This window comes from Eleutherodactylus coqui, chromosome 12 (assembly GCF_035609145.1).
Source record: "Eleutherodactylus coqui strain aEleCoq1 chromosome 12, aEleCoq1.hap1, whole genome shotgun sequence".
NCBI lineage: Eukaryota > Metazoa > Chordata > Amphibia > Anura > Eleutherodactylidae > Eleutherodactylus > Eleutherodactylus coqui.
The window spans coordinates 61,439,210-61,464,264 of NC_089848.1; the positions used below are offsets into that span (position 1 = coordinate 61,439,210).

Sequence of the window (25,055 nt, forward strand, 5' to 3'; positions counted from 1 at the left end):
GGTAGGATCTGTTGTTCTACATGCTTTACAAACAGCTCAGCTACACAGGTGGGCTTGATTGAGCTGGCTGGGTGTGGATTACTTCAGCCAGTCAATCCTCCAGGTCTGCTGCTTATATATACCAGCTCCTCTGCTTTAGCTGCTGGCCTTCCCTCTGTTTTTTCAGTATATTCAGTCTGAAGTGTGTCATGTTCCTGCATGTCTGTGTATGTGGCTTGAAATAAGGTGTGAGCGGGCATGTTCAGTGTGTGTTCTGGTGTGAACAGTGTTATGATCCTGTGTGTCTGTGTATGTAGCTGGATATGTGGTGTGAGTGGGCATATTCAATGTGTGTTTTCATGTGATCAGTGTTATGTTCCTGCTTGTTCGCGCAGGTTCCCATATGTGTGGTGTGAACTGTGTTCTGCTGTGGATCCTTTATTATCTAGCACGAGGTAGGTCCCTAGGTTCCAGTGTGGGGTCGTCCCTGATGGGACGATCACCATGCATGCAGGCAAGTTTCTTGGGGTTAGTTGTCTGGTTAGAGTAGGGACCCACGAGACAACAAGGACCTTTGAAGTGGGCTCGTGGGCTTAAGTATCTTGGCCAAAATATGAACGAATATCTCATACATGCTATTGTTATTCCATTCGGCTAAGTAGGCAGGTATGCAGATGAGTGTTTTGTGCGCTTGGCAGTCTTTGGTTTATGCCTGTCTGTGAGTATGTAGTCTGTCTCTCAGTTTTGCATTTCTGTCTGAGTTTGCTGTTTGGCAAGTGTGAAGTCTGTTTCTCAGTGTCCGTATTTTGTCTGAGTTCCTGAGTTCTGCAATGCCATTTGAATTCTGTCTGCTGTCTGGGTTTGTATCTGTTTTCCACCCTGTGTCTGTCTATGACATCTGAGTTCTGTCTCTGCATCTGAGTTCTGTCGGAATTCCTGAGTTTGATCGTTTGAAGATGTAACAGAGCAAACGTGATTTAGGTGGGAGGTATGTGTGTCAACAGAATATAATTGTACTCTCGTGAGTATTAAGGACTTTACAGTACGCTGTTTCAGGTGGAGGTCATGAGTTTCATTTGGGTTCCTCCTCTGTGTGTGTGTGGTATGTCTTTCCATGTGTCCACTTTGCAGTTTCTGTATTCTGCTTGAGTTGCCATATATCTGTACGTAACAGACTCTGTCTGAGTTCCTGTGTGAACTGGCTGTGGCAGAATGCACACGCTCCAGGTGGGAGGTGTGCGTGGCGTTTGTTCTGCTCCCCTGTGTGTGGGTTGTGCCTCAGTTCTGTTCCCTCTCCTTATTTGTCATTCGTGTTCGCTGTGTGCTCCTGTGTTGTATGCTCTTATGCGGTGCTAGGCCCGTATGGATAAGTCCTATTTGTCATTTGTCAATTTGATTTATGTCTGTTTTCTGCCCTGTGATCTGTCTGCGTGAATAAAGAGGTGTTCTTTGGTCTGTTCTGGCGTTTAGCTTCCTGGTGCTATTTGCAGTCTCATTGTTCCGTGGTCTGTCAGTTCCCTTCTGTGGTCTGTCAGTTCTGGCATCAAGCTTCCTAGTGCTAGTCACAGTCTTGTTGTTCCGTGGTCTGTCAATCCTGTTCTATGATCTGTCAGTTCTATTCGTGGCCTGTCAGTTCAGATGTCTTGTCCCTGGTGCTATTCGCAATCCTGTTCTGTGGTCTGTCAGTTCTGTTCCGTGATCTGTCAATACAGGTGTCTAGTCCCTGATGCTATTTGCAATCCTGTTCTGCAGTCTGTCATTTCTATTCTGTGGTCTGTCAAATCTGGCGTCCAGTCCCTGGTACTATTCACAGTCCTGTTCTTATGTCTGTCCTTTTGCACCAGATCCATGTGTATTAGGTACCATTGTCTCTGGAGGCCCCCCTTTAAGGGGGAGGTACTATTAGAGCATTCTGCTGGGATCTGTTGTTCTACATGTTTTCCCAGCAGTTCAGTTTTGCAGGTGGGGTTGATTGAGCTGGCTGGGTGTGGATTGCTTCAGCCAGCAAATCCTCCAGGTCTGCTGCTCATATATACCAGCTCCTCTGCTATGGCTGCTGATCTTTACTCAGTTCAGTTTGTTCAGTGTAAACAGTGTCATTTTCCTGCATGTCCGTGTATGAGGCAAGACATGAGGTGTGAGCGGGCATGTTCCATTTGTGTTTTCATGTAATCAGTGTCATGTTTCTGAGTGTCTTTGCAGGTTTCCATACATGAAGTGTAAACTGTATCCTGCTGCGGATCCTTTATCATCTAGGACGAGGTAGCTCCCTAGGTTCCAGCACGGGGTCATCCCTGTTGGGATGATTGCCCTTCATGCAGGCAGGTTTCCTGGAATTAGTTGTCTCGTTAGAGTAGGGACCCAGGAGATAACGAGGACCCTTGAAGTGGGCTCGTGGGCTTAAGTATCTTGGCCAAAATACGAACGAATACCTCATACATGCTATAGTTGTTCCATTTGGCTAGGTGTGCAGGTATGCATGTGGTTGTTTTGTGCACTTGGCAGTCTTTGGTTTATGCCTGTCTGTGAGTATGTAGTCTGTCTCTTAGTTCTGCAATTCTGTGTGAGTGTGAAGTCTATTTCTCAGTGTCCGTATTCTGAGTTCCTGAGTTCTACAATGCCATCTGAGTTCTGTCTACGCCATCTGAGTTCTGTCTGAATTCTTGAGTTTGGTTGTTTGAAAGACATAAAAATATTTTATGAGGTTATACACTGACAGTGATGTATGTTGGATGTGAGTGATGATCCACAAAACTCCGAAAGTACACCAAGCTGAGTGATGGCGATGGTTAGTTACGTGGGAAGTCTGATATATGAAGTGCATTGCATTATATATGTGAATTTTGGTTAAAGTGTCTTGCATATGGTAGCAAATACCCTCCTATGGAGTGAAATATAGCCTTGGGTCACATTATTAAAGTTTGTTTTGGTAAGAAAAAAAAAAAGATCTTCATCTCCGTGTGTCAGCTGCTGTGCCATCATGGAACGTACTATAGGCACATTTATGCACCTGTAATACTGACGACTGTCCTGGCCTGACCATTGATCTACTTATCTTAACTCAAAGCATCATAGATTGCTATGATGCTGTGAGTTTGGGTTAGCAGACCCGTGGTCAGGATAATTATCTGCATTATGGGTGCATAAGTGCGCCCATAATACCCTTATGTGAAACTGGCCTTAGGGTGATGTAGCATTAAAGAGGTTTTCCAACTGTAAGTGCAGATGAATGGCGACAGACTCTGACTGGGTTTGCATTTACTTTATTTTACTGAAAATTTTTTTGCATATAACTCACTCTGGCAATTGTAACAGGCTCTGAGGGTAGCTTACAGATGTAACCTTAACACTAGATCAGCATTTCTGCCTTTGCACAATGATCAGAACAGCCCTTCTTTACCTTACCTTTTGCATACACCAGGTGCCCTTTTTAGGGGATGTCAACTGTTTGGAGTTTGCTTGCATGTCTCTCCCATTGGTGCTGCTATTGACGGTCACTCAGTGAGCTCCCATGTACTCCACTTGTAACCTATAGCTCAAGTATTTGGCCAGCAGTGACACTATTAACGTCTGTCGAATTTTGAAGCTTGAATATCTGCAAAAAAAAATCCAACTTTGCTTTAAATCTTGTGAAACTCCTAATGGGTTAACAAACTTCCTAAATGCTGTTTTGAATACTCATATGGGTATAATTTCAAAAATGTGGTTATTTAGGGGAGGATTATAATATACAGGCCTGTCAAAGCCTGAATGAAAAAACGTTTGGGAAAATTTCTTGAAAATTTGAAAAATTGCTTCTAAATAAAAAACGTTGAAGAAATGATGCAAAGATGAAGGAGAGATATGGTACATTGTTATGGCTTTGTGCGGTATGGCTATGTGTGGCGCAGAGTGTTAAGGCAGCAGAATGCAGGTTGGAGGTTCAATACCCGCTTGGTTCAGGTAGCTGGCTCAAGGTTGACTCAGCCTTCCATCTTTCCACGGTCGGTAAAATGAGTACCCAGCTTGCTGGGGGGGAAATAAATAAATTACCTGAAAGTGCTGCAGAATAAGTTGGTGCTATACAAATAACAAGTCCCTTTCCCTATCTGTGTTATAACAAAGAAATTAAAATGTTGAAAACTGCTATTTCTGTCTAGTCAAATGCAAAATGCATTGACCACAATTTGCCATCAAAATAAAATACATAAAAACAGTCTCAGAATCGATTGAATAAGTAAAGTAGTAAAACGTTATTCCCTCATAGTGGGAAAAAATAGGGTCCTGAAGTTCAAAATGGGCCATGTTCTTAAGGAATTCAAAGGTGGCCAGCTTGGTAAGCGGATACAAAACTATTAGGCCGGCTTCACACGGCCGTGACGGGCTCCGCCGCCGATCACCCGTCCCCCAGAGACCCCAATACTTACCCCCGGATCCGGAGTCCTATGTCCCGCATGACGCTTCGGCGCGCATGCGCAATAGAGCGCGTGATGCGCTGGCTGCGTCATATGACACGCCCACAGCGTCACATGATGCGCCGGCCGCCGTCACATGACGCGGCTAACGGTAGACGGGGAAGCGGTTTCACGCTATCTTCCGCTGTGCTACAGCGAAAGATAGAGTGACGGACGGCTTCCATTGACTGCAATGGAAGCCGTCCGCGCGTACACCCGCAGAAAATAGAGCATTCCGCGGGTGAGGACGGGAGATTTTATGGTGCGGAATTCCACGGTAGAATTCCGCACCGTAAGCATTGTGCTATTAGGTTCAATAGAAATAAATAGCTGCGGGCAACGCAGCGGATTTCCGTCCGTGGGAAGGAGCCCTTAGGTTGGTTTATTTGATAATAAGACACAACCTTGATTGAGTTCATTTAGTCGGTTCACTATATTTACTGTGCTTGTTTTTGCTTGAGGGTTTTTTTTATGTGCCAGTGCTGTAACTCTGAGATGTGTTGCACTTATAGGATCCTCCCAGTGATCTAGGGTCAGTGAGTGAGTGCATGGCCATCAGATCTCTTAAACCACCTGCAACTCCTTGCATATCCACTTTAGAGCCTTAGCAGAAGCTTTGATATGGTGGTTCAGTGGTTAGCATATTTGCCTTGCAGCGCTGGAGTCCTGGTTGCAAGGACAACAATATGCAGTTTTTATGTTTGCCTAGATTTCCTACCATATTTTAAAAACATACAAATCAGTGTGTTTACATTCTGAGCCCCAACGGGGGCAAAACCCTGTGTAAAGTGATGTATAGTGTTGCGAAATATGTATGCACTATATAAATGAGTTAGGGCCCATTCACATGGGTGTATTCTCTGTCCATATTTCTTAGGATTTAAAATCTCCGCCTGCTGAAAGGGCTGCCTCTGATTGGCTGAGCACTGTGACCAATCAGAGGCAGCTCTCAGCTGTCATTTAATAGCTGGATCCGACTTGATGCGCCTGGGCCCCTGCAGCTGCAGAGAGGTGAGTATATATATTTTTTTATTTTTTACACATTTTAGCAATGATTTTCAGGGAAGGGCTTATTTTTAAAGCCCTTCCCCGAAAATCACTGCAAAGCTTGCCAGCAGCCCATTGCTTTCAATGGAGCCGGCTGTAGCGCCGGCTCCATTGAATTCAATGGGAAAACATCATGCTCCTGTGCCACAACTATCACAGCTGTGCCAGAGGATCGCGATCTTCACTGTATGTTCGCAATGGGGTTGGCACTGCTGGCCCCATTGAGTACAAGGTGAAACCCCAGAATGTGACAGCATCCAGTGGTTCCACATCCAAAAAAGACGGATGCCGCAGTTACTTGCGTTTTAAAATCAGCTGCCCTATATTTACCGCTGCACATTTTTGTGCACAAAAAAAAATATTTGGCATATGACCGCTGCCATTGAAAAGGAATGGTTCTTAATAGATGCAGATCGCAAACATAAGTAACATGCACACGTAAAAACGCCCGTCTGACTGAGCCCTAAAATATATCCAGGGTACAGGAAATGCCCCAAAACGTTAGCATTTAACCCTGCATATATAGTGCCTTCTGGCTTGGAGGGTTAGGCAATGCCAGAGACCCTTCTCCTTTTGCACTTGTGAAACTTCCTTCCAGGACTTTTTGTGTGTTCTCTCACACTTTTTTATAAGGTGACGTAAATAATGATCATGGGCGTTCCAACAGAACATAGGTCCGTTTACATCTCTAATGTTAGACGCATATGTTGTTTTCATCATATTATATACTAGAGATTTTTTTTCAAGAAGTTTAAATATCTGTCTGATACTTATAATGACTTTCGAAGTACAGGAAAATAGTTTTCGGTAATCCATTGCACAATTATGTGCTTTTTGGCTCGGGGGGAGGAGGTGAGGACAAACCGGCTGACTTGTCCAGCTACTTCCTCCAACTGTGCAAACACACATTAGCTTGTTCTTTCTTCCTCTCTGTATTTACTTCCCTGTTTTCATATACAGTACAAACTGCGAGCCTCATTGCCAGCTATTCGGTGTCGAAATATCGCTTCATACAGGGATAACTAGCCACTGACAATGACTCCACTGCTACCTGAAGACATTAAGAACATTATCACAGGTGAGGCGAAGCGTAGTTACTGTGCAGGTAGATTCTCAGAGGGGATCTGTACTGATTTTGTGTTGTATGCATGTAAATTGGCAGAACCGGTTAAGTAGCTTTGCAATTACATGCATTTAATCCCTGGAATGAGTTTTTGAGGACTGCAGCTGTAAGGAGACCACTGTGGTTTTTCTTTAACATATGTTGTAGCGTGGGTGTCAAGAGTACGTAATCTATGGGTGGGCTGTGTACATTGATGTCTACAAGGTCATTATGCCCTAGGCAGCACATTGATGCACTTGTTGTCACCAGGATCTTGGATCAGGAGGGACCAAATTGGAAATGATTGATTTTAATGTTTCACAAATTGTATATTTAGACTGACTGGTAGGGTGGTCCAAAGATATGGAGACGCCTGCAAAAATGGAAAACGGTGGTTGGGAACGCCAGCCTCTGTATAAGAGGATTGGGACAAATTGTCCCACCAGTTTGGGGAAAAAAATGGCCCAGCATGCTTAGCTATTGTTTCTGGCATTTATGATGAAGCAAGCAGATGGAAATATAAACAGCTTTGAATGGTATCTATGCCATATTCTTTAGAACACACATGTCAAAACACAAGACCCGTCCCCCGAATCTAGCCGCCGCTTCATTTTATGTGGCCCCCAACTGTGCATTAAACCATAACCCCTTAATGCTGTATGATGAACAGTTAAGTCACTGAGGTTCGGAGTTTGTATGGAGGGGGATCGGGAGCCAATTCCGCTCTATACAATGTTGGTGGCAGCTTTTTCTTACAGCTGACACAGGCCCAAACAGCTGTGATCAGCACTCCCGCTGATCGCAGCTGTTAACCATTTAAATGCCATTCTCAATAGCAGCCCCAGGGGCTTTCAAAAGGCTCCCAGCTGCCAAGGCAAACCAACGGCACTCAGTGATCTCATCAAGGGGGGTCATTTGGGACCACCGAACACTTTGCCGTGTTCTACTGTCGTTTTCGACTGCAGCATCACCGGCTATTAACATTCCTCATCATTGATCAGGAGCACTAAGTGCTCAAAAATAGAACAGACATCACTCGAAAGTTGCGGCGCTGAAAGTCGCGGTAAAAAGCGTCTGCGTGAAGGAGACCCAAGAGTAAATTCACACACAGCTGCAGAGCTGGGTCCTAAAGCAAAAAATACACAAAACACTTTTTGCCTCAGTCACAAGTTGTGGTTTCCTTTTTCTTATTTAAGACACAGTGCTAAGATAAGTTTCTAAAACTATCGCTGTAGGAAACCGAAGTCAAGATTTGAAAATGCAGTTTTCCCACCGCATTCTTTAGAGGGTGATGCCACACAAATGCCATGGCTGGCGTGCAGCAATTTGCAGATTATTGGCATGACTTGTAGCCCATGGGTCACAGTGCAAAAACTGTAACAAGCCCCCCAACTATCATGTACCATTTATAACACCAACGTCTTCTTATCTGGCAGAGGGGGAGCTTTGGGGCTCCTTAGGCACCATTTCCCAGATGTGACTGTTACCTCCTCACCCCCTTCAGTAACACTCCTGGTAATTGGCATTTTGATGATTTCTTTAATAGTCATTACAACACAGCAGCAAAATAAAGAGGGATGAACTTGGATTAATATTAGACTGTGTAATTCTCTGCTTCCTCGCCGAGGACATGACCCCAAGTAGAAAACTATTAGTGGAACATTCTACTGTCAACACCTGTAGTCTTCAGGCAATTTGTCCATTTACTCGGCGCTCTCTGCCCAATCAGAGAGAACTGTGTAGCTGTTAAATGGCCACACAGTTCACTTTGCTTCCTGCTGTGTGTGGCCAGGTCATGGAAATGAAGTGGAATAGAATAAGCATGGGGCAGACCATTTGACAGCATTGGTACTGGAATTTAGAAGCATGGGTAACTACAGGAGAACAAGCTTTTAACCTTTAGACTACAAGTGATGTTATAATAACCCCCTCATCACCTTAGACCACCACGGTTTTACCATTAAAAGGGTTGTTCAACATTTAGCTGCAGGAAGCAGAGAGCTCCGTACATTGCGTAGTGGTCAGAATTGGTACTGCAGGCTGAGTACTATTGAAGTGAATGAGACTCAGCCTGCAGTACCAACCTGGGCTACTGTACAATGTACTGAGCTGTCTGCTTCCTACAGCAAAGCATCAAGAAGTGGGACAACCTCTTTAATACTTTCATTATCTTAGATCACTAGGGAAGTTACCAATAAAGCCTATACCTAAGGCCTTTTTAAATGAGGTGATGATTGGACATGAACATTCATATAAAAGTTCACTTGCCCAATTGTTGGCTCGTATGAATATGCTGGCAGATGGCTGACAAACAAGCAAACATTCTTTTTTTGGCTGATCGGATAGGTTATGCACACATCAAAATGTAAAATCCCTGTATAAACAAGGGCTGTGCTGCTGACAAATCTAAATGTGGACAAAGAATCCTATTAATGATCATTCATCTGCATATTAGCAATCCATTGCATGTGTGAACTAGTAATAAGATGTACGCTATTGGCTTATCGGTGCTCATTACAACGGGCAGAGAATGGGGCTTTAAGCAAGATCACTTGGGTTTATGCACACAAAATTCTGACCAATCAGGTGGATCTTGCAGATGATGAAATTGGTCTGAGTTGGTCATTTACACACATGTATTTTATTGGGGCGTCTTTTTACATACATATATGTAGCACCAATGATAAGTGCTGATCAATGAGATTGGCACTCGTCTACCCTGCCTTTACACAGGCCAATTCAGGCTACATTAGATCATTCATACACTTGTTTGTCCCTCAGGGAGCTGACACTAGTTGGCTGCACATCTCTTTGTTTACATGGGGAGATGTGCAGCCAACCAACATGCATTTGCTCACTTATCAGCTAATGATTTGTCCTTTCATATGGCTTGATGAATGGGCAAACGGAGCATTGGCAAATGTTCTCGCCTGATAATCGGGTTGTGTAAAAGGCCCTTAAAGGGGTTGTGCTAAGATATAAAGTTATCCCCTATCCACAGAATAAAGGACAACTTTATGATTTATGGGGATCCGACCATTGACACTCCACCAAACCTGGGAATGGGGGTCTTTAAGGTCCCAACATAAGTACAAGCACTCAGCAATCTCCGACACTGTTATTGAAATGAATGGAGAGATGGCATGCATTCATGCAGGGATCTTCAGCACCATCATTCTCTGGATCTATGGGGGTCCCAACAATTGGACCCCAATGATCATAAAGTTATTCCCTATCCTGTGATGATAACATTACTGGGTCAGCAATATCTCAACTAAGGGCCCTTTCACACAGGTTGATTCTCTGCCTGTTATACTGAGCGCCCATCATATCATTTCGATTAGTGACCATTACTGTCATTCACATGTGACAAATTGATCATATGGGGACAAACAATCTTTGGCACCACATCCTCCTGTTTACACGTGCTGCTAACGAATGAGCTGTTGATTGCTAGCCTATTCAGATGGGCCAATGATTAGGGAAAAACAAACCTGTGTGTCAATTATTGATCTGTGGGGAAGGCTTTAATGCTCTTCTCACCTTTGACCATTAGAGAAGTTTACATTAACCCCTTCGCCACCATAGCCCAGTAAAAATGCCTGCATTAATTCTTTGCATTGGAATATACATTTGTTTTTAGAGGGCTTCTCTTGAAAATGCTGTTTGAATACAAGAAATGATTAGGATATGATGTGGAGAAATGACCAAAGAAATGATTTAAAAAAATTTCCGACATAAAAAATAACTGAGTTTATACATATAACACGTTTCCCTATGTTTGTTTTTAGCATTGTGTAAACATCATTTATTAACTATCTTCTCACATGTCCACAAACATAACAACCACTCTTCAGTTTGTATTTAAAGGCCCATTTAGATCCAACAATTCTCACTCAAAATTCGCTGAAAGCCATCTTTTGAGCTATAACCGTTGCGTCTAAATGCACAGACAAACTGCCGTTTTCGTGCACGAGTCGTTTCTTGCTCAATTTTAGTTTTCTTGAATCGAGCGATGAACTCTTATAAGCGATGCAGGCTGTTATCACATTGGCAGCGCTGATAAGATTCTTTCAGCTCATGTCCCGCTGGTAGTTCACAGCGGGACGCGAGCTGTAATTGCGAAGAACAATACAGCTGTTTGCTTATGCAGAACAGTTGTATTGTTTGCCGAGTGATAGCGGCAGTGTCCCGCTCCGCCTGCACAGCTCTTTACTAGCTACTTAGCTACTATAGACTATGGAAATATGATCGCTCAAAACTGTCACTCAAACTGTCATTTAAGCGACTTTTGAGCGATCATCTGTCAGTGTAAATGGGGTCTTGTAGGTCTAGTAGATTTTATTGCGGTTTCTTTTTAAGAATAGCATTTTATGAAGGGCTAAGATATCATTTTAGGAAGGGTTCACCCATTGTACAACAAATCTTGATGTCTGTGAGCACTTTGTTCCAAACTACAACTTTCCCTCATGCTCACTTATGTTCTATTATTGACCAGTATAGAAAACACTCATACAGCAATTATTTATAGTAAATATATTCAGCTCATACACAGATAACAAAGCTGACAATGAAGACCTTTTATACTTCGGGATATTTCAATTAAAGGTTGTTTTGGTCATAACAAATCATAAAATAGGGGTCATGCAATGGGGTGACTGTTATTCTTCAGGTGTCTGATAGCATGTGACAGTCTATAATCTGTGAAATAACTCCGTATTAAAGGCATAAAAAAACTAACGATACGTAAAGTAAATTATTGAGACCGTAGGACTAAATAACGAGAATTGCTTAAATAGCAAACTCATACTTACACTGAAGAAAATTTGAATTCATGAGGGTATTGGGTTTAATCAACTTCATCATACATGCACAATGAGGTCACAATAAGGTAATAAAGCCCACAAGTAAGGTTGTTTCATCTTGGACCTAATAATTACCTACAGGGAGCGGATGGATGAGGAAGGAAGGGTGGCTGGGACCTTAGGAGGCAGTAATCATGCTATCCCTGAATTCTGGATAACAAGGGGAGGAAGAACTGAGAAGACTCAGACCTCAAGGTTGGATTTCAGAAGGGCATATTTTAATGACTCAGGCTGGCCTTACATTGGCGAGAAAATTGCACAATTTTCGCGCAATGCAAGAGTGAGTGAAAGCGCAAAATTATGAAACCAATGATTTTCTATAGTTTCATTTCCATCTGCGATGCTGTGTGATGAAAAAATCGCAGCATGTTTTATCTTTCTGTGATATCGCCCATTGTTTTCAATGGGGCAGGGGGCAGCAGCGCCGGCCCCATTAAAAACAATGGAAGAACTCCTCTGCTGTGTCTGTGACAGGTGTAATCCCTTTCAGCCACAACAGGGAAATCCCTTCAGCCACAGCAGGGAAATCCCTTCAGCTGCAGTAGGGAAATCCCTTTCAGCCGTGGCTAGAGGGATTCCCCACAGTGATGCAAGGCTGTTTTTACGTGAAAGCTCCTCGCATCCAGGCGTTTCACATGTTTCACAGCACGATATCGCCCTCGTCTGTGTGAAGCCGGCCTCAGAAAGAAGGTAGGAAGGATCCAATGGATCGATGTTCTTAAAGATATAAATGTCCAAGAAGGTTGGAAAATATTATGAAATGAGATTCTCAAAGCACAATCGTTAACAATCCCTAAATAAGGAGGATGGGAAGCATTTAAAGAGACCAGGATGGATGAACACAGAACTTGCACACATGTTGAAAAAGAAGAAAAATATGTTTATCAAATGGAAAGAGGGGGAAATATCTCAAGAAGAATATAATGCGGTCTGCAGAAACTGTAGGGCAAGTGTCAGAAAAGCTAAAGCTAATAATGAATTGAAACATTGCAAAAGAGGCCAAAAGCAATAACAATGTATTTTGGGGGTATGACAAAAGCAAGAGAAAAGTCCAAGATGCTATAAGATGTTTACAAGATGAAAATAATGAATTGGTTAAGAATGATGCTGAGAAGGCCGAACTTTTGTATTCCTATTTTGTATCTGTTTTCTCTCAGAAGGTAGATGTAACATCAACTGATCCAGGATGATAAAAGTGGTTCTACTAATTATCTAAATGTATTAGTGCATAATGAAATCTGGCAATGCCTGTCTGTGTGGACAAAGACTAGTATCAGATATATACGAACAGTGTGATATCAAGAGCAAGAAGCTGAGGATTGTACTGTCATCCAAGGGTGGTAAAGCCACACACTTCATGCATATTTATAGTTCTTGGTTGAAATACTAGTTTAGCAGCATTTTATGGTACCAATCTATTTTTAACTGTGGGCACACTGTGACCCGTGCCTTAGAATTAATTTTGGGCTGTCTCATTTGTAGGAAGCTGTGGGCGGCCGCACATTTCCCCTGCATGACCAAACTAACAGCTCTACATGACTTTGGCCAGTACAAGTCAATGTATAGTTTGCTCAGACTTATTCTATCTTTGCATATAAACATACTTTAACAATTTATAAAGCTTGTTAGATCTTGTGCGGAATCAACTTATATTAAAGCAGTTGTGTAGAAGTTATGTAAGGGGTTTATCCATTTTATATACAAACGTGGGGCAGCAGATATTGTATATGTTGGTAACCTATTAATATAATGTAATTAGCAGCTGTACATTGTTTTCGGGTTTTATTGTCACAAAAGTCTTCTTTCTTATAGCGCCTACATTCCAAACTACAAATAGTTGCCAAGTGAGGGGCACATGCAACCCCATCGATCAGTACCTCCCATTAAGATGCACTGTGCCTAGGACAGATTATTTTCTGGACACCGATCCAGACAGGCAGAAAACTGGTACAAAGCGGGAGGCGCTAATGGAGGAGGACACATAATGTACTCCATCTATTTGCAGCCCTGTTCAGGATGGAGCAGCAGGAAGAAGGCTTCTGAGGTGAGGGGGCATGGCATTGTAAAACAAGTGAACGGCGAAGACCTGATAATTATCTTAGGGTGCTTTTACATAGGACGATAGGACCAGTTGGTCCACTGTGGTACATTATTGCAGAGTTATCAGATGTTCCACCCGACGCTCGCAACTAGGATCCACCACATTTGACCTGCTGCTATGTGATCTTCTATTGGATGTCTATTTATGGTTGAACCAGTCTTGGAACACTCTTGATACCATGGTTCAGGAACAGCCAACAAGTGCAAATGTTTCAGAAATACTGGCACCACACCTCTCGGCACTAATTATTTACCCGCGGTCAAAGTCACTCACGTTAGCACATTAACCCATGACTGCCAAATGTTGCCTTCTGCTGCACAAAGAAGAGGTCAGAACATGTTCTGACAGCAGGTCATGATGCAGCCATCACGTGGCACCACGTTCCTGATCATAAATCAGCTGTTCCTAATGTAGTTATCATTCAATGTATATTGGTAAGCTGCCAATATACATAATATCTACTACCCTACACTTACTATATATGAGATGCCGTTCCAGTATCAATACTTCTTTACTTCCCGCTTGGCTTTGCTTATTTTCCTGCAGCGATGACAAACTGTACATCCACATAAGCACTGCAACCAATCACTGGCCGCAAAGGTGACACTAGCACCTATGGCGCGAGACTGCTGAGGCCAATGATGGCAGCAATGGTCATGTGGAAAACTGCATGTCAGTAAAATAACAAAGTCTGATGGGGACCACCAGTGCACGCTGGAGCAATAGGGGGGTTTCCATGCAAGTACATTTCTTTTATAGCATTTCCTCTTGATTACTTAATTTCTTCCATTCCTATGCAAATCTGTATCTAGCTGAGTAAAAGTTCTAGCAATATTTTATCAGCCATCTTGAACTAAAAAGTTTACTGTTGTGCTTTCAAAGAGGAGTATTGACCAAAAGTCCATTCTGCGTCTTTGTTAAAAATGACTATTTTTAAAATGTTATTTATAAAACATCTCCAGCAACTATAAATGAGTTTATATCAGTCAAATCCGAATCTCCTCCAAAAGGAAGACCGACCCATTTGTAGACAGACTGTTTCGGGCTCTTGCTCCTCAACATACAGAACAAGGTTTCGGTTCAAGTATAAAAGACCAAACACTTCATGTTTAGATGACCTTTATTTTTCTTGATATACATTTACTTACCTGGAGTGGAAAATAAATTCTTCAAATGGAACTTTTCAAACCGACCACAAAACTTCCAGCCACATCGCTTATATCAATATTTCATAAACCTTGTACTTAGAAACCTGTCCTGCAGACGGATAATCATTTAAGTATGAAAGTGGATCAATGTAACAAGGCTAAGAGTTTGTAGAATGTCATTTGGGGTTTTATTTCTCACATGCCTGTTTTCAATATCTTTCTTATGGGAATTTTCGCTAATAATTGTCTTCTGGCTTTATAATGAAAACGCGTTGCAAAGAAAAATGCAAGGCATTGGCTAATTCTTTGTCTAGACAAAATATTTAATAGAAGTGGTGGTCCGGCATTAGAAAAAGGGTCTGTGTTTTTTTAAGAAAAGCAATGTGGCTGTCCATGGCCTGTCTGGTATTGCAACTCATTCTCGTTAAGGTGAACGTGGTTGAGCTGTAATATCCGACAGAGCCCATGAACAAGTATGGCGCTGTTTCTGGGGTAAACAGCTGTCCCCTTTTTTCTAATCCTTGAAATCCCTTTAACTATAGCTCTATGGATTACCTACGAGGGCTAATTCCAATAACATTAATTTAACAAAAATTTGTATGCAGGGCCAACTCCAGGTTTATGTGGGCCCTTGGGCAATAGTATCTTAGTGGGCCCCTCTTTCTATCTTTGCATTTTTCATCATAGAAGGACGCTTATAATGAGCCAAATGCGAACACCTCAGCGATGATGTCACCGATCTTTGTGCGCCACCTTTTGCCCCTTGTACATACCCTATTAGATGCCACCTTTTGTCCCCTTTAAATGCTAATTTTGCCCATGCATTGTTAAAAGCGTGTGTATTCTTGCTGAACTGATTTATTATAAGACGTTTGTATCATTAGGATATTTTAATAGCGTGTCCAAATACATCCAACAAAAAAGTTTACCTACCAACATACATGCAGTCTTTTCTAAGCAGAAATAAAGAATAGACATATGATATGACATGGACAGGACTACGGGCACCTTCCCTAACACTTGTAACTCTTGGAAAAGTCTCCCACTTCTGCCTATTGATAACCTATCTGTAGGATAGGTCATCAGTAGCAGATTGGCGGGGTCCGCTTCTCGGGATCCTCAGTGATAAACTGTTATCCAGGCTAGACATTGTGTATATGCAGCTGCCTTTTTACTAGAAGCAGACAGCTCCATACATTGGGCAGTGGCCTCAGCTAGTGTTGCCTGATGATGAGTTCCTTTAAAGTAAATGACCTGCCAGTCTGCTATAGATAGCCTATATTAAGGATTGGATCAATAGCCAGAAGTGAAAGAATCCCTTATAGTAGGATCCTCCTCGGCCTTCCCTCACAGAGCCTTGTGTCCAGTGTGCGGCATATGACATGGGTTCAAGTCATCACTTCAGATGTCTCCAGCTCAGCCTGTAGTTGTACATGGTTTCTTTGTCATATTTTGAACCATGTTTCGTAGGGTTCTCTCTTTAGTTTTCCCCTTTCCAACAAGGAGTTCTGGAAGGTTTGTAACTGTTCTATGAGCAGCAAACGTTTTGATAACATTTCGAAGTGTTGAAGCTGGGATGCCAAGGTCCTTGGAAGTAGTCTTCTACCCTTTAGATGACTTCTACTTGGTGATAATGGTGTTTCTGGTCTGCTCAGAAAGCTTTCTTGTCTTTGCCATTGTGAACAAGGAATAGGGAATAAAAGTAGTTTTTTTAAGCATCAACTCCACCATTCATAGGCTGACTAAAGCCATGTGAGCACTGACAAAGTTGGGACAGGGGAGTATCATTTCTGACTAGTCACATGTAAATCAGATTTTGTCCTTTGTCTCAAACTTGACAGCCGATTCCATTAATCATGTTCTGGCATTGTTTTACATTTTGCAAGCAGTAATACCAAGCAGTATCACTAAACACTATTTCAGACAAACTTTTACATGGTGTACTTAATATTCAGAGGTGCTAATCCCGTTGACCACAACTATATGCATGCTTGGCTTGCACACATGCATGATCATTATGAACAGTGAGTAGACCATATGGTCCGATCATGAGAAAATACTAATTGTAACAGAATATGGATTTATGTTGTCCGAGGTCAAATGTTCTTTGTTATAATAATCACCAAAATTGGCCTTGCTAGTCAATTTTAGTGTCAAGTTGGGAAGTTCAACCATAGCAAAGCAGATGAGGAATGTAAAAATGAAAAATAAGTCCAACACTAAGCCAATCATGTTTAGGCAGAGGGGGTATCAATAAAACTTGAGAAGAGCAACTACAAAGGACATCTGTCTTAACCCATGATATCCAAATAACACAAGAGACCCTTGTTTTAAGGAGTAATGTATTCTTTATAGTGATCTTCATGAGTAATGTGGTTATGACCTACTGTGTCATATTGCAAATAAAGGGTACAGAAAGATATATTACTCTCAGCCCAAAATAGAAGAGGACAGATTTTGAGTAAAATTACTTTGTACATAATGTCTTGAATGGTGCAATAATTATGCCATGTGCCACATAGGAAAGTATAATATATCAGTACAGGCTGTACAGTTCTCCTCATTGGTGAACCTGGGTCACTTAGCTTGTGTTTCATATTGAGTCCACTACTGAAAAATAGAAATACTACCAGCTGCTGTATATACGCAGGGCTAATGCTCACAAGTGCCAGTTCAGACCCTGACCTTGATGTGCTCTCTGTGCTCCAAAAATTAGAGTTCCCCGAACTCTCTGCAATGCTCACCCAGTGTATATGGGAAAGTTTTAAATGGTCACCACACTCCAGAAAACTTCTATTAATACATTAGACAAGGCGATAACTAGCAAAAGTGCAAATCACTATATTTACCAAAATGATGTGTAGGCGCAGACAAATCCCTCTACTTTGCTGTCTGCTATCAGTGATGACAAGTGATGCTCGTTTTTAGTAACAGAGATGACAAGACAGAGAACAAGAAGTGAAGGAGGGTGATGAATCATACTGATCATAGAAGTCTATGAAGAGAAGAGAGGAAGGGAGGGAAAGGAAGTAGGAGATAGAAAGAGACTCACCAAGACATGCTGCTGGAGTCAATGTATGTTATTTACTGTGTTACACGTACTAGCATCACATCTACATTATATAATAATCTTCCATGGTTACTTCTCTGTATGTGCTACTGAGATTTAGGGAGAAAAATGTTGATCCACGGATTAAAAAATGAAGATCCTGGGATTATTCTGACTGCCATTATGGAGTCAGGAGGGAATTTCCCCCCCCCCCCCAAATAGGGTAAATTGGCTTCTGCCTCATTGTTTTTGTTTTTGCCTTCCTCTGGATCAACAAGGGGGGGGGGGGGATGGAAACGGGCAGAACTGGATGGACATTTGCCTTTTTTCAGCCTAACATACTACCGTATATACCGGCGTATAAGACGACTTTTGAACCCAGAAAAATCTGCTCTGAAGTCGGGGGTCGTCTTATGCGCCGGTAATACAAAAAAAAAAAGTGTAAAAAAAAAAAATCATTACTCACCTCCCCCGGCGTTCTGTCGCGCTCCGGCAGGATGTCGCTCGCTCCTCGTCCCCGGCGCAGCATTGCTTTCTGAATGCGGGGCTTGAAATCCCCGCTTCCAGAAAGCTAATACACACGCCGTCAGCCAGTTACAGCCATTCAATGACATCATTGAATGGCTGTGATTGGCTAAAACACACGTGGCTTCAGCCAATCACACTATTCAATGACATCATTGAATGGCTGTGATTGGCTGAAGGCGCACGTGTGTTAGCAATCACACCCATTCAATGATGTCATTGAATAGTGTGATTGGCTGAAGCCACGTGTGTTTTAGCCAATCACAGCCATTCAATGATGTCATTGAATGGCTGTAACTGGCTGACGGCGTGTGTATTAGCTTTCTGGAGGCGGGGATTTCAAGCCCCGCATTCAGAAAGCAATGCTGCGCCGGGGACGAGTAGCGAGCGACATCCTGCCTGAGCGCGACAGAACGCCGGGGGAGGTGAGTACTGATTTTTTTTTTCTCCACTGTAATACCGGCGTATAAGGTGAAAGTTGGGGGGTCGTCTTATACGCCCCGTCGCCTTATACGCCGGTATATACGGTATGTAGAATCTGCAGTGTATAGAACACATTATAACAGCAATATCCTCCCACCAATTCAGACACAACTGAAAATTAGAGATGCAGTATAAAGAGGGGAAAACTGGTGACAAATGTCACATACAGGTCATATAATGACCAAGATAGTGTTATTCCTCATGTACCCACAGCGCCTTATTCTGAAAAGTGATCTGTACAGTTTACGTGTGTTGTTGAATCACTATAGATAAGTAAGAGGGGGCCTCAATGAGGACTGCCGGAGAACCCCTTTCCACCAAATCTTATCCTTGAACTGTAACTGCTAGTGAAGTAACTGCTCACCAACGTCATGTTGTATTGCGTTATTCCATGTTTACGTGATGTTGTGCTGGATATATGAATGCATTAGACCAGGGGCGTAACTAAAGGTTCAGGGGCCCTGATGCAAAAGGTGAGCTGGGCCCCCCCTCTATCTGTATCTGTACCCGTACCCATACCTAAACCATGCTGCACAGAGACATAACTTGAAACTTCTGGCCCCCAATGCAAAACCTGTAATGGGGCCCCCAACTATAATGCTTTATTCATAGTACTGGGTTCCCTATATGGAGAAGAGAGGCCTTATGGGCCCCTTAAGGCTCCTGGGCCGGGGTGCAACCGCATCCCCTGCACCCTCTATAGTTACGCTCCTGCATTAGACTACTTTTACATAGTGTTTTTCATCATCTGCTTCTGTCTCAGTTTTCCAACTTTTATGCCCAAAAAGGGAAGAAGAAGGAAACCTGGATGGAACCATAATGTTTAGTGTGTAAAACAAAGACCTCTTTGGTTTCACTTTTAGTGTTTGCATTCTGGTCTGTCTTTTTGGCTGGATAGGAAGTTGTTGTCCTCAGGGTACACAGGATGTTTTCATCACATTTAATTATATTTGTTTGGCAAGCCAAATGAACACCATGCGGCATTCGTTAAGCAGTGTGATAATTTTAGAGTTTTCTGATTTCAGTGTTGTGTGCCATTGGGTGACATTTACTTAGGTCAAAGTCAGCGGCTATCCTGCCTATTATAATGCATTTGGCATAGTGGTGGACTGCTGTCTGTAATCTTTTTGTCTGAATAACTCAAGGGTCCTTTGGTGCATCATATTGTTACATTTGTCCTGGATTGCTAGCAAAATCCAGCTGTTACGTCTTTCTCACTACAGGAGATCAGAGGGATCCATAGCCTTAGAATACTGTTATGGATTTATGGATTGTGGATCCACTGGACTAACCAACCAGGCTGAGACCAGTCCTGGAGTGGCTGGCAGGTGACTCCTCAGATAGAGGGACTGAAGCCAGGAATTCAGAACAAACTCAGATTCAAAAATACAGACAGAACTCAGGCTCAGGAATACAGACAGAACTCAGGCTCAGGAATACAGACAGAACTCAGGCTCAGGAATACAGACAGAGCCCAAGCTCAGGAATACAGACAGAGCCCAGGCTCAGGAATACAGACAGAACTCAGGCTCAGGAATACAGACAGAACTCAGGCTCAGGAATACAGACAGAACTCAGGTTCAGGAATACAGACAGAACTCAGGTTCAGGAATACAGACAGAACTCAGGCTCAGGAATACAGACAGAGCCCAGGCTCAGGAATACAGACAGAACTCAGGCTCAGGAATACAGACAGAGCCCAGGCTCAGGAATACAGACAGAGCCCAGGCTCAGGAATACAGACAGAGCCCAGGCTCAGGAATACAGACAGAGCCCAGGCTCAGGAATACAGAAAGAGCCCAGGCTCAGGAATACAGACAGAGCCCAGGCTCAGGAATACAGACAGAGCCCAGGCTCAGGAATACAGACAGAGCCCAGGCTCAGGAATACAGACAGAGCCCAGGCTCAGGAATACAGACAGAGCCCAGGCTCAGGAATACAGACAGAGCCCAGGCTCAGGAATACAGACAGAGCCCAGGCTCAGGAATACAGACAGAACTCAGGCTCAGGAATAGACAGAACTCAGGCTCAGGAATACAGACAGAACTCAGACTCAGGAATACAGACAGAACTCAGGCTCAGGAATACAGACAGAACTCAGGCTCAGGCATACAGACAGAACTCAGGCTCAGGCATACAGACAGAACTCAGGCTCAGGCATACAGACAGAACTCAGGCTCAGGCATACAGACAGAACTCAGGCTCAGGAATACAGACAGAGCCCAGGCTCAGGAATACAGACAGAGCCCAGGTTCAGGAATACAGACAGAGCCCAGGTTCAGGAATACAGACAGAGCCCAGGCTCAGGAATACAGACAGAGCCCAGGCTCAGGAATACAGAAAGAGCCCAGGCTCAGGAATACAGACAGAGCCCAGGCTCAGGAATACAGACAGAGCCCAGGCTCAGGAATACAGACAGAGCCCAGGCTCAGGAATACAGACAGAGCCCAGGCTCAGGAATACAGACAGAGCCCAGGCTCAGGAATACAGACAGAGCCCAGGCTCAGGAATACAGACAGAGCCCAGGCTCAGGAATACAGACAGAACTCAGGCTCAGGAATAGACAGAACTCAGGCTCAGGAATACAGACAGAACTCAGACTCAGGAATACAGACAGAACTCAGGCTCAGGAATACAGACAGAACTCAGGCTCAGGCATACAGACAGAACTCAGGCTCAGGCATACAGACAGAACTCAGGCTCAGGCATACAGACAGAACTCAGGCTCAGGAATACAGACAGAGCCCAGGCTCAGGAATACAGACAGAGCCCAGGTTCAGGAATACAGACAGAGCCCAGGTTCAGGAATACAGACAGAGCCCAGGCTCAGGAATACAGACAGAGCCCAGGCTCAGGAATACAGACAGAGCCCAGGCTCAGGAATACAGACAGAGCCCAGGCTCAGGAATACAGACAGAGCCCAGGCTCAGGAATACAGACAGAGCCCAGGCTCAGGAATACAGACAGAGCCCAGGCTCGGGAATACAGACAGAGCCCAGGCTCGGGAATACAGACAGAGCCCAGGCTCGGGAATACATACATAGCCCAGGCTCAGGAATACAGACTCAGGAAATCAGACAGACCTGACGGATGACAGACTGAGGCAAGACAGACTACCAAACACCCAAAATACTCACCATCATACCAGAATGAATAAAGAGATGCAATTGCTATAATAAGTATGAGGAATGCGTTTGTGGTTTAGCTGAGGCACCTAAACCGTGAGCCCACTTCAAGGGTTATCGTTGTCTCGCGGTCCCTACTCTAATGAGACAACTCAACTAACCTCAAGATACCTGCCTGCAAGCAGAGCGATAGCCCCAATAGGGGCAGCCCTGCACTAAAACCTAAGGACGTAACTAGCCCTAGATGGTCAATGATCCAAGTAGCACAGGTATACACGTACAAATGTACAGATGCGTAATCAGAACTGGTGACATCCTAGCACAGACAGATCAGAAGGCCTACAACAGACCCAGAACAGAGGAAAACCAGCAAACACTGACAAAGGAGCTGGTATATATAAGCAACGGACCTGAGAGATTGGCTCACTGGGGAAACCACACCCAGCCAGCACAATCAACCACACCTGTGAAGCTGAGCTGCTGGGAAAATCTGTAAAATCACAGATCCCTTGGTACTGGAGCAGTCAGGACTGATGTGTTTGCTTGCTACACAGGTGGCTAGAAGCAGGAGCAGATAGAAACAAGAGATAGGGCGGGGCACTCTGAACCCCACAGACAGAACCCACCTTGCAGCAGAGCACCCATCCCAAAAGGGACAATCCCACTACTTCCACAAGGACAGTTGTTCAGAGGGAAACCAGGGTACAGTAAACCAGGGACAAACAGAAACTGACAATAAATAAAAGATGAAACACAGACGCCAATCAGAACACAGGAGCAAGACAGACAGGAGAACTAAGCAAGCATATTTGATCAGGAACACTGAAATATAACCAGCTCTGCGAGCCTGGAAGAGCTGGATTATATAGGGAGCGGGAAGAAACTGATTGGCCGACAGAGCTGTCAATCACCAGCCACTACCTCAGCTAACAGCTGCAGGACTAATTAACTGAAACCAGACAGGACCAACGATATTAACCCTAGCTAGTCAAGATAGAACCCACAGAAGCAAAGGTGTGCTGGCAGAGAAATGACAGAGTGCTGGCAGTGACGTGACACCTATCCTTCAAACACTGATATATATTTCAGTATATTTCGGTGGGTAGTAGTCTGGCAGTAGCACATCCTAACACTTCTGTGTTTAAAGAGACACTCTAGCAAAAACACATTCTTCCAGCCTTGCATCCCTCACCTGATTAGCTGTCTCACTCTGGAGCTATCCTATGCAAACTGCAGTCACTTCAATGCAGTGCAGCCTTCTGTCTGATGCTTATCAGACACCATCTTGATGCTGAGATTTCTCCCTGCTCACTTTCTCTGTACTCTGCTAAAACTCCCATGATGCATCAGCACAGCATCACATGACCAGCTAGAACCAGTACCATCTCTGCCTGTAGTGAGGACACTGCCATTATCTTCTGCATTCTATATTTACCTAAATAGGCTACAAACTATATGTATACAGTCAGGAGGATGAGCTGTGATCTGCTTCATTATCACTATGAGACAGAAGCCTCTAATCACCAGCAGTAACTGTAATAGACGTTTCTGTGTCCTCCTTTAAAGAGCTTGTGTGCTAGAGTCCATCACAAAGGAATTATGTTGACTAAAAAATTTACTTTTTGAGACAGCATCAAGTCAAGTAATTCTCAGAATTGAGATCACATGACCAACCCGAGAAGGATTCCAAGAGATTCAGTTAGAAAGGAAGGACTTAACAAAGTGATACTAGCCAATTTAGAAATACTGGGGAGCTAGTAACTTAAAGGGGTTGTCCCGCGCCGAAACTGTTTTTTTTTTTTTCAATAGCCCCCCCGTTCGGCGCGAGACAAACCCGATGCAGGGGTTTAAAAAAAAAAAACGCATAGTACTTACCCGAATCCCCGCGCTCCGGTGACTTCTTACTTACCTTGCAAAGATGGCCGCCGGGATCTTCACCCACGGTGGACCGCAGGTCTCTCCCATGGTGCACCGTGGGCTCTGTGCGTTCCATTGCCGATTCCAGCCTCCTGATTGGCTGGAATCGGCACACATGACGGGGCGGAGCTACAAGGAGCAGCTCTCCAGCACGAGCGGCCCCATTCAGAAGGGAGAAGACCGGACTGCGCAAGCGCGTCTAATCGGGAGATTAGACGCTGAAATTAGACGGCACCATGGAGACGAGGACGCTAGCAACGGAACAGGTAAGTGAATAACTTCTGTATGGCTCATAATTAATGCACAATGTATATTACAAAGTGCATTAATATGGCCATACAGAAGTGTATACCCCCACTTGCTTTCGCGGGACAACCCCTTTAATAATGAATTAAAGAAAATCACAGGAGTGGCCCTTTAAACGACCCCATCTTATGTCGGCAAAACGGAATCTATAGAAAAATGTAATAGTAAAGAAACAAAAACTTCATATTGAACAAAATCTAAAATCCATTTGTATTTCAGGTTTCCCACCGTATACCACTAGTTTCCTTTTACTATTGACTGCACTCCTGGCGGTTTCTTTCTCTATGTGTTAGAGTTCTGTTCATGTACAAGTGCTACTTCAATAACGTGTTACTGTAACTAAACTGTGATGACAGTAGCCATATAGCAGTAATTTGTCCTCTAAATGTGCAGCGGGCTTTCATTATGCCCTATTTCTACCTTTTTCCTGCTGCGATCAATCATTTCAAAATTTCCAGCAGCGCAATCCAACAGCAAAGTAGTTAAGAACTGCAACTAGTAGAATTTGTCAACATCCTGGCAACTTAGACTGAGGACAGAATACACAGCAGTAAAGTTGTTGGAAACCATTACTCCCTTAAAGGACAATGACGCAGAAAAAGGAGAAACAACAAAATCTGTTCTTCGAATGCCGTTGCACTTCTATAGTCAAGGACATTTTTTATGTATATCAAGTTTCTACCTTTGTAAATGTTATACCCATCTTGGATTGCTTCTAAAAAGAAAAATGAGTGTCTACAGCTTTTATGCAAATCTATGAATCTGAATGGCCACTGACTCCAATTAACCCTGTGTAGTCTGATTCTGTGGCTATTCTTCCCTCCGTCTGTTCCCTACTTCTTGCTAACTGACCAAATATATGTTATTAAAGGGGTTGTCCCGCGCCGAAACGGGTTTTTATTTTTTTCAACCCCCCCCCCGTTCGGCGCGAGACAACCCCGATGCAGGGGTTAAAAAAGAACACCGGACAGCGCT

General features: G+C 43.5%; 1 protein-coding gene across 1 annotated transcript in view; it reads left to right on the plus strand.

Annotated features, from left to right (window-relative positions):
• Nucleotides 1–6,388: 6,388 nt before the first annotated feature.
• Nucleotides 6,389–25,055, plus strand: part of SKAP2 (src kinase associated phosphoprotein 2) — a 226,512-nt gene continuing 207,845 nt past the window's right edge. The window contains exon 1 of the mRNA XM_066584584.1: nt 6,389–6,537. Coding sequence (XP_066440681.1) covers nt 6,495–6,537 — 43 coding nt within the window. The 5' untranslated portion in view covers nt 6,389–6,494. The remainder of the gene's footprint in view (nt 6,538–25,055) is intronic.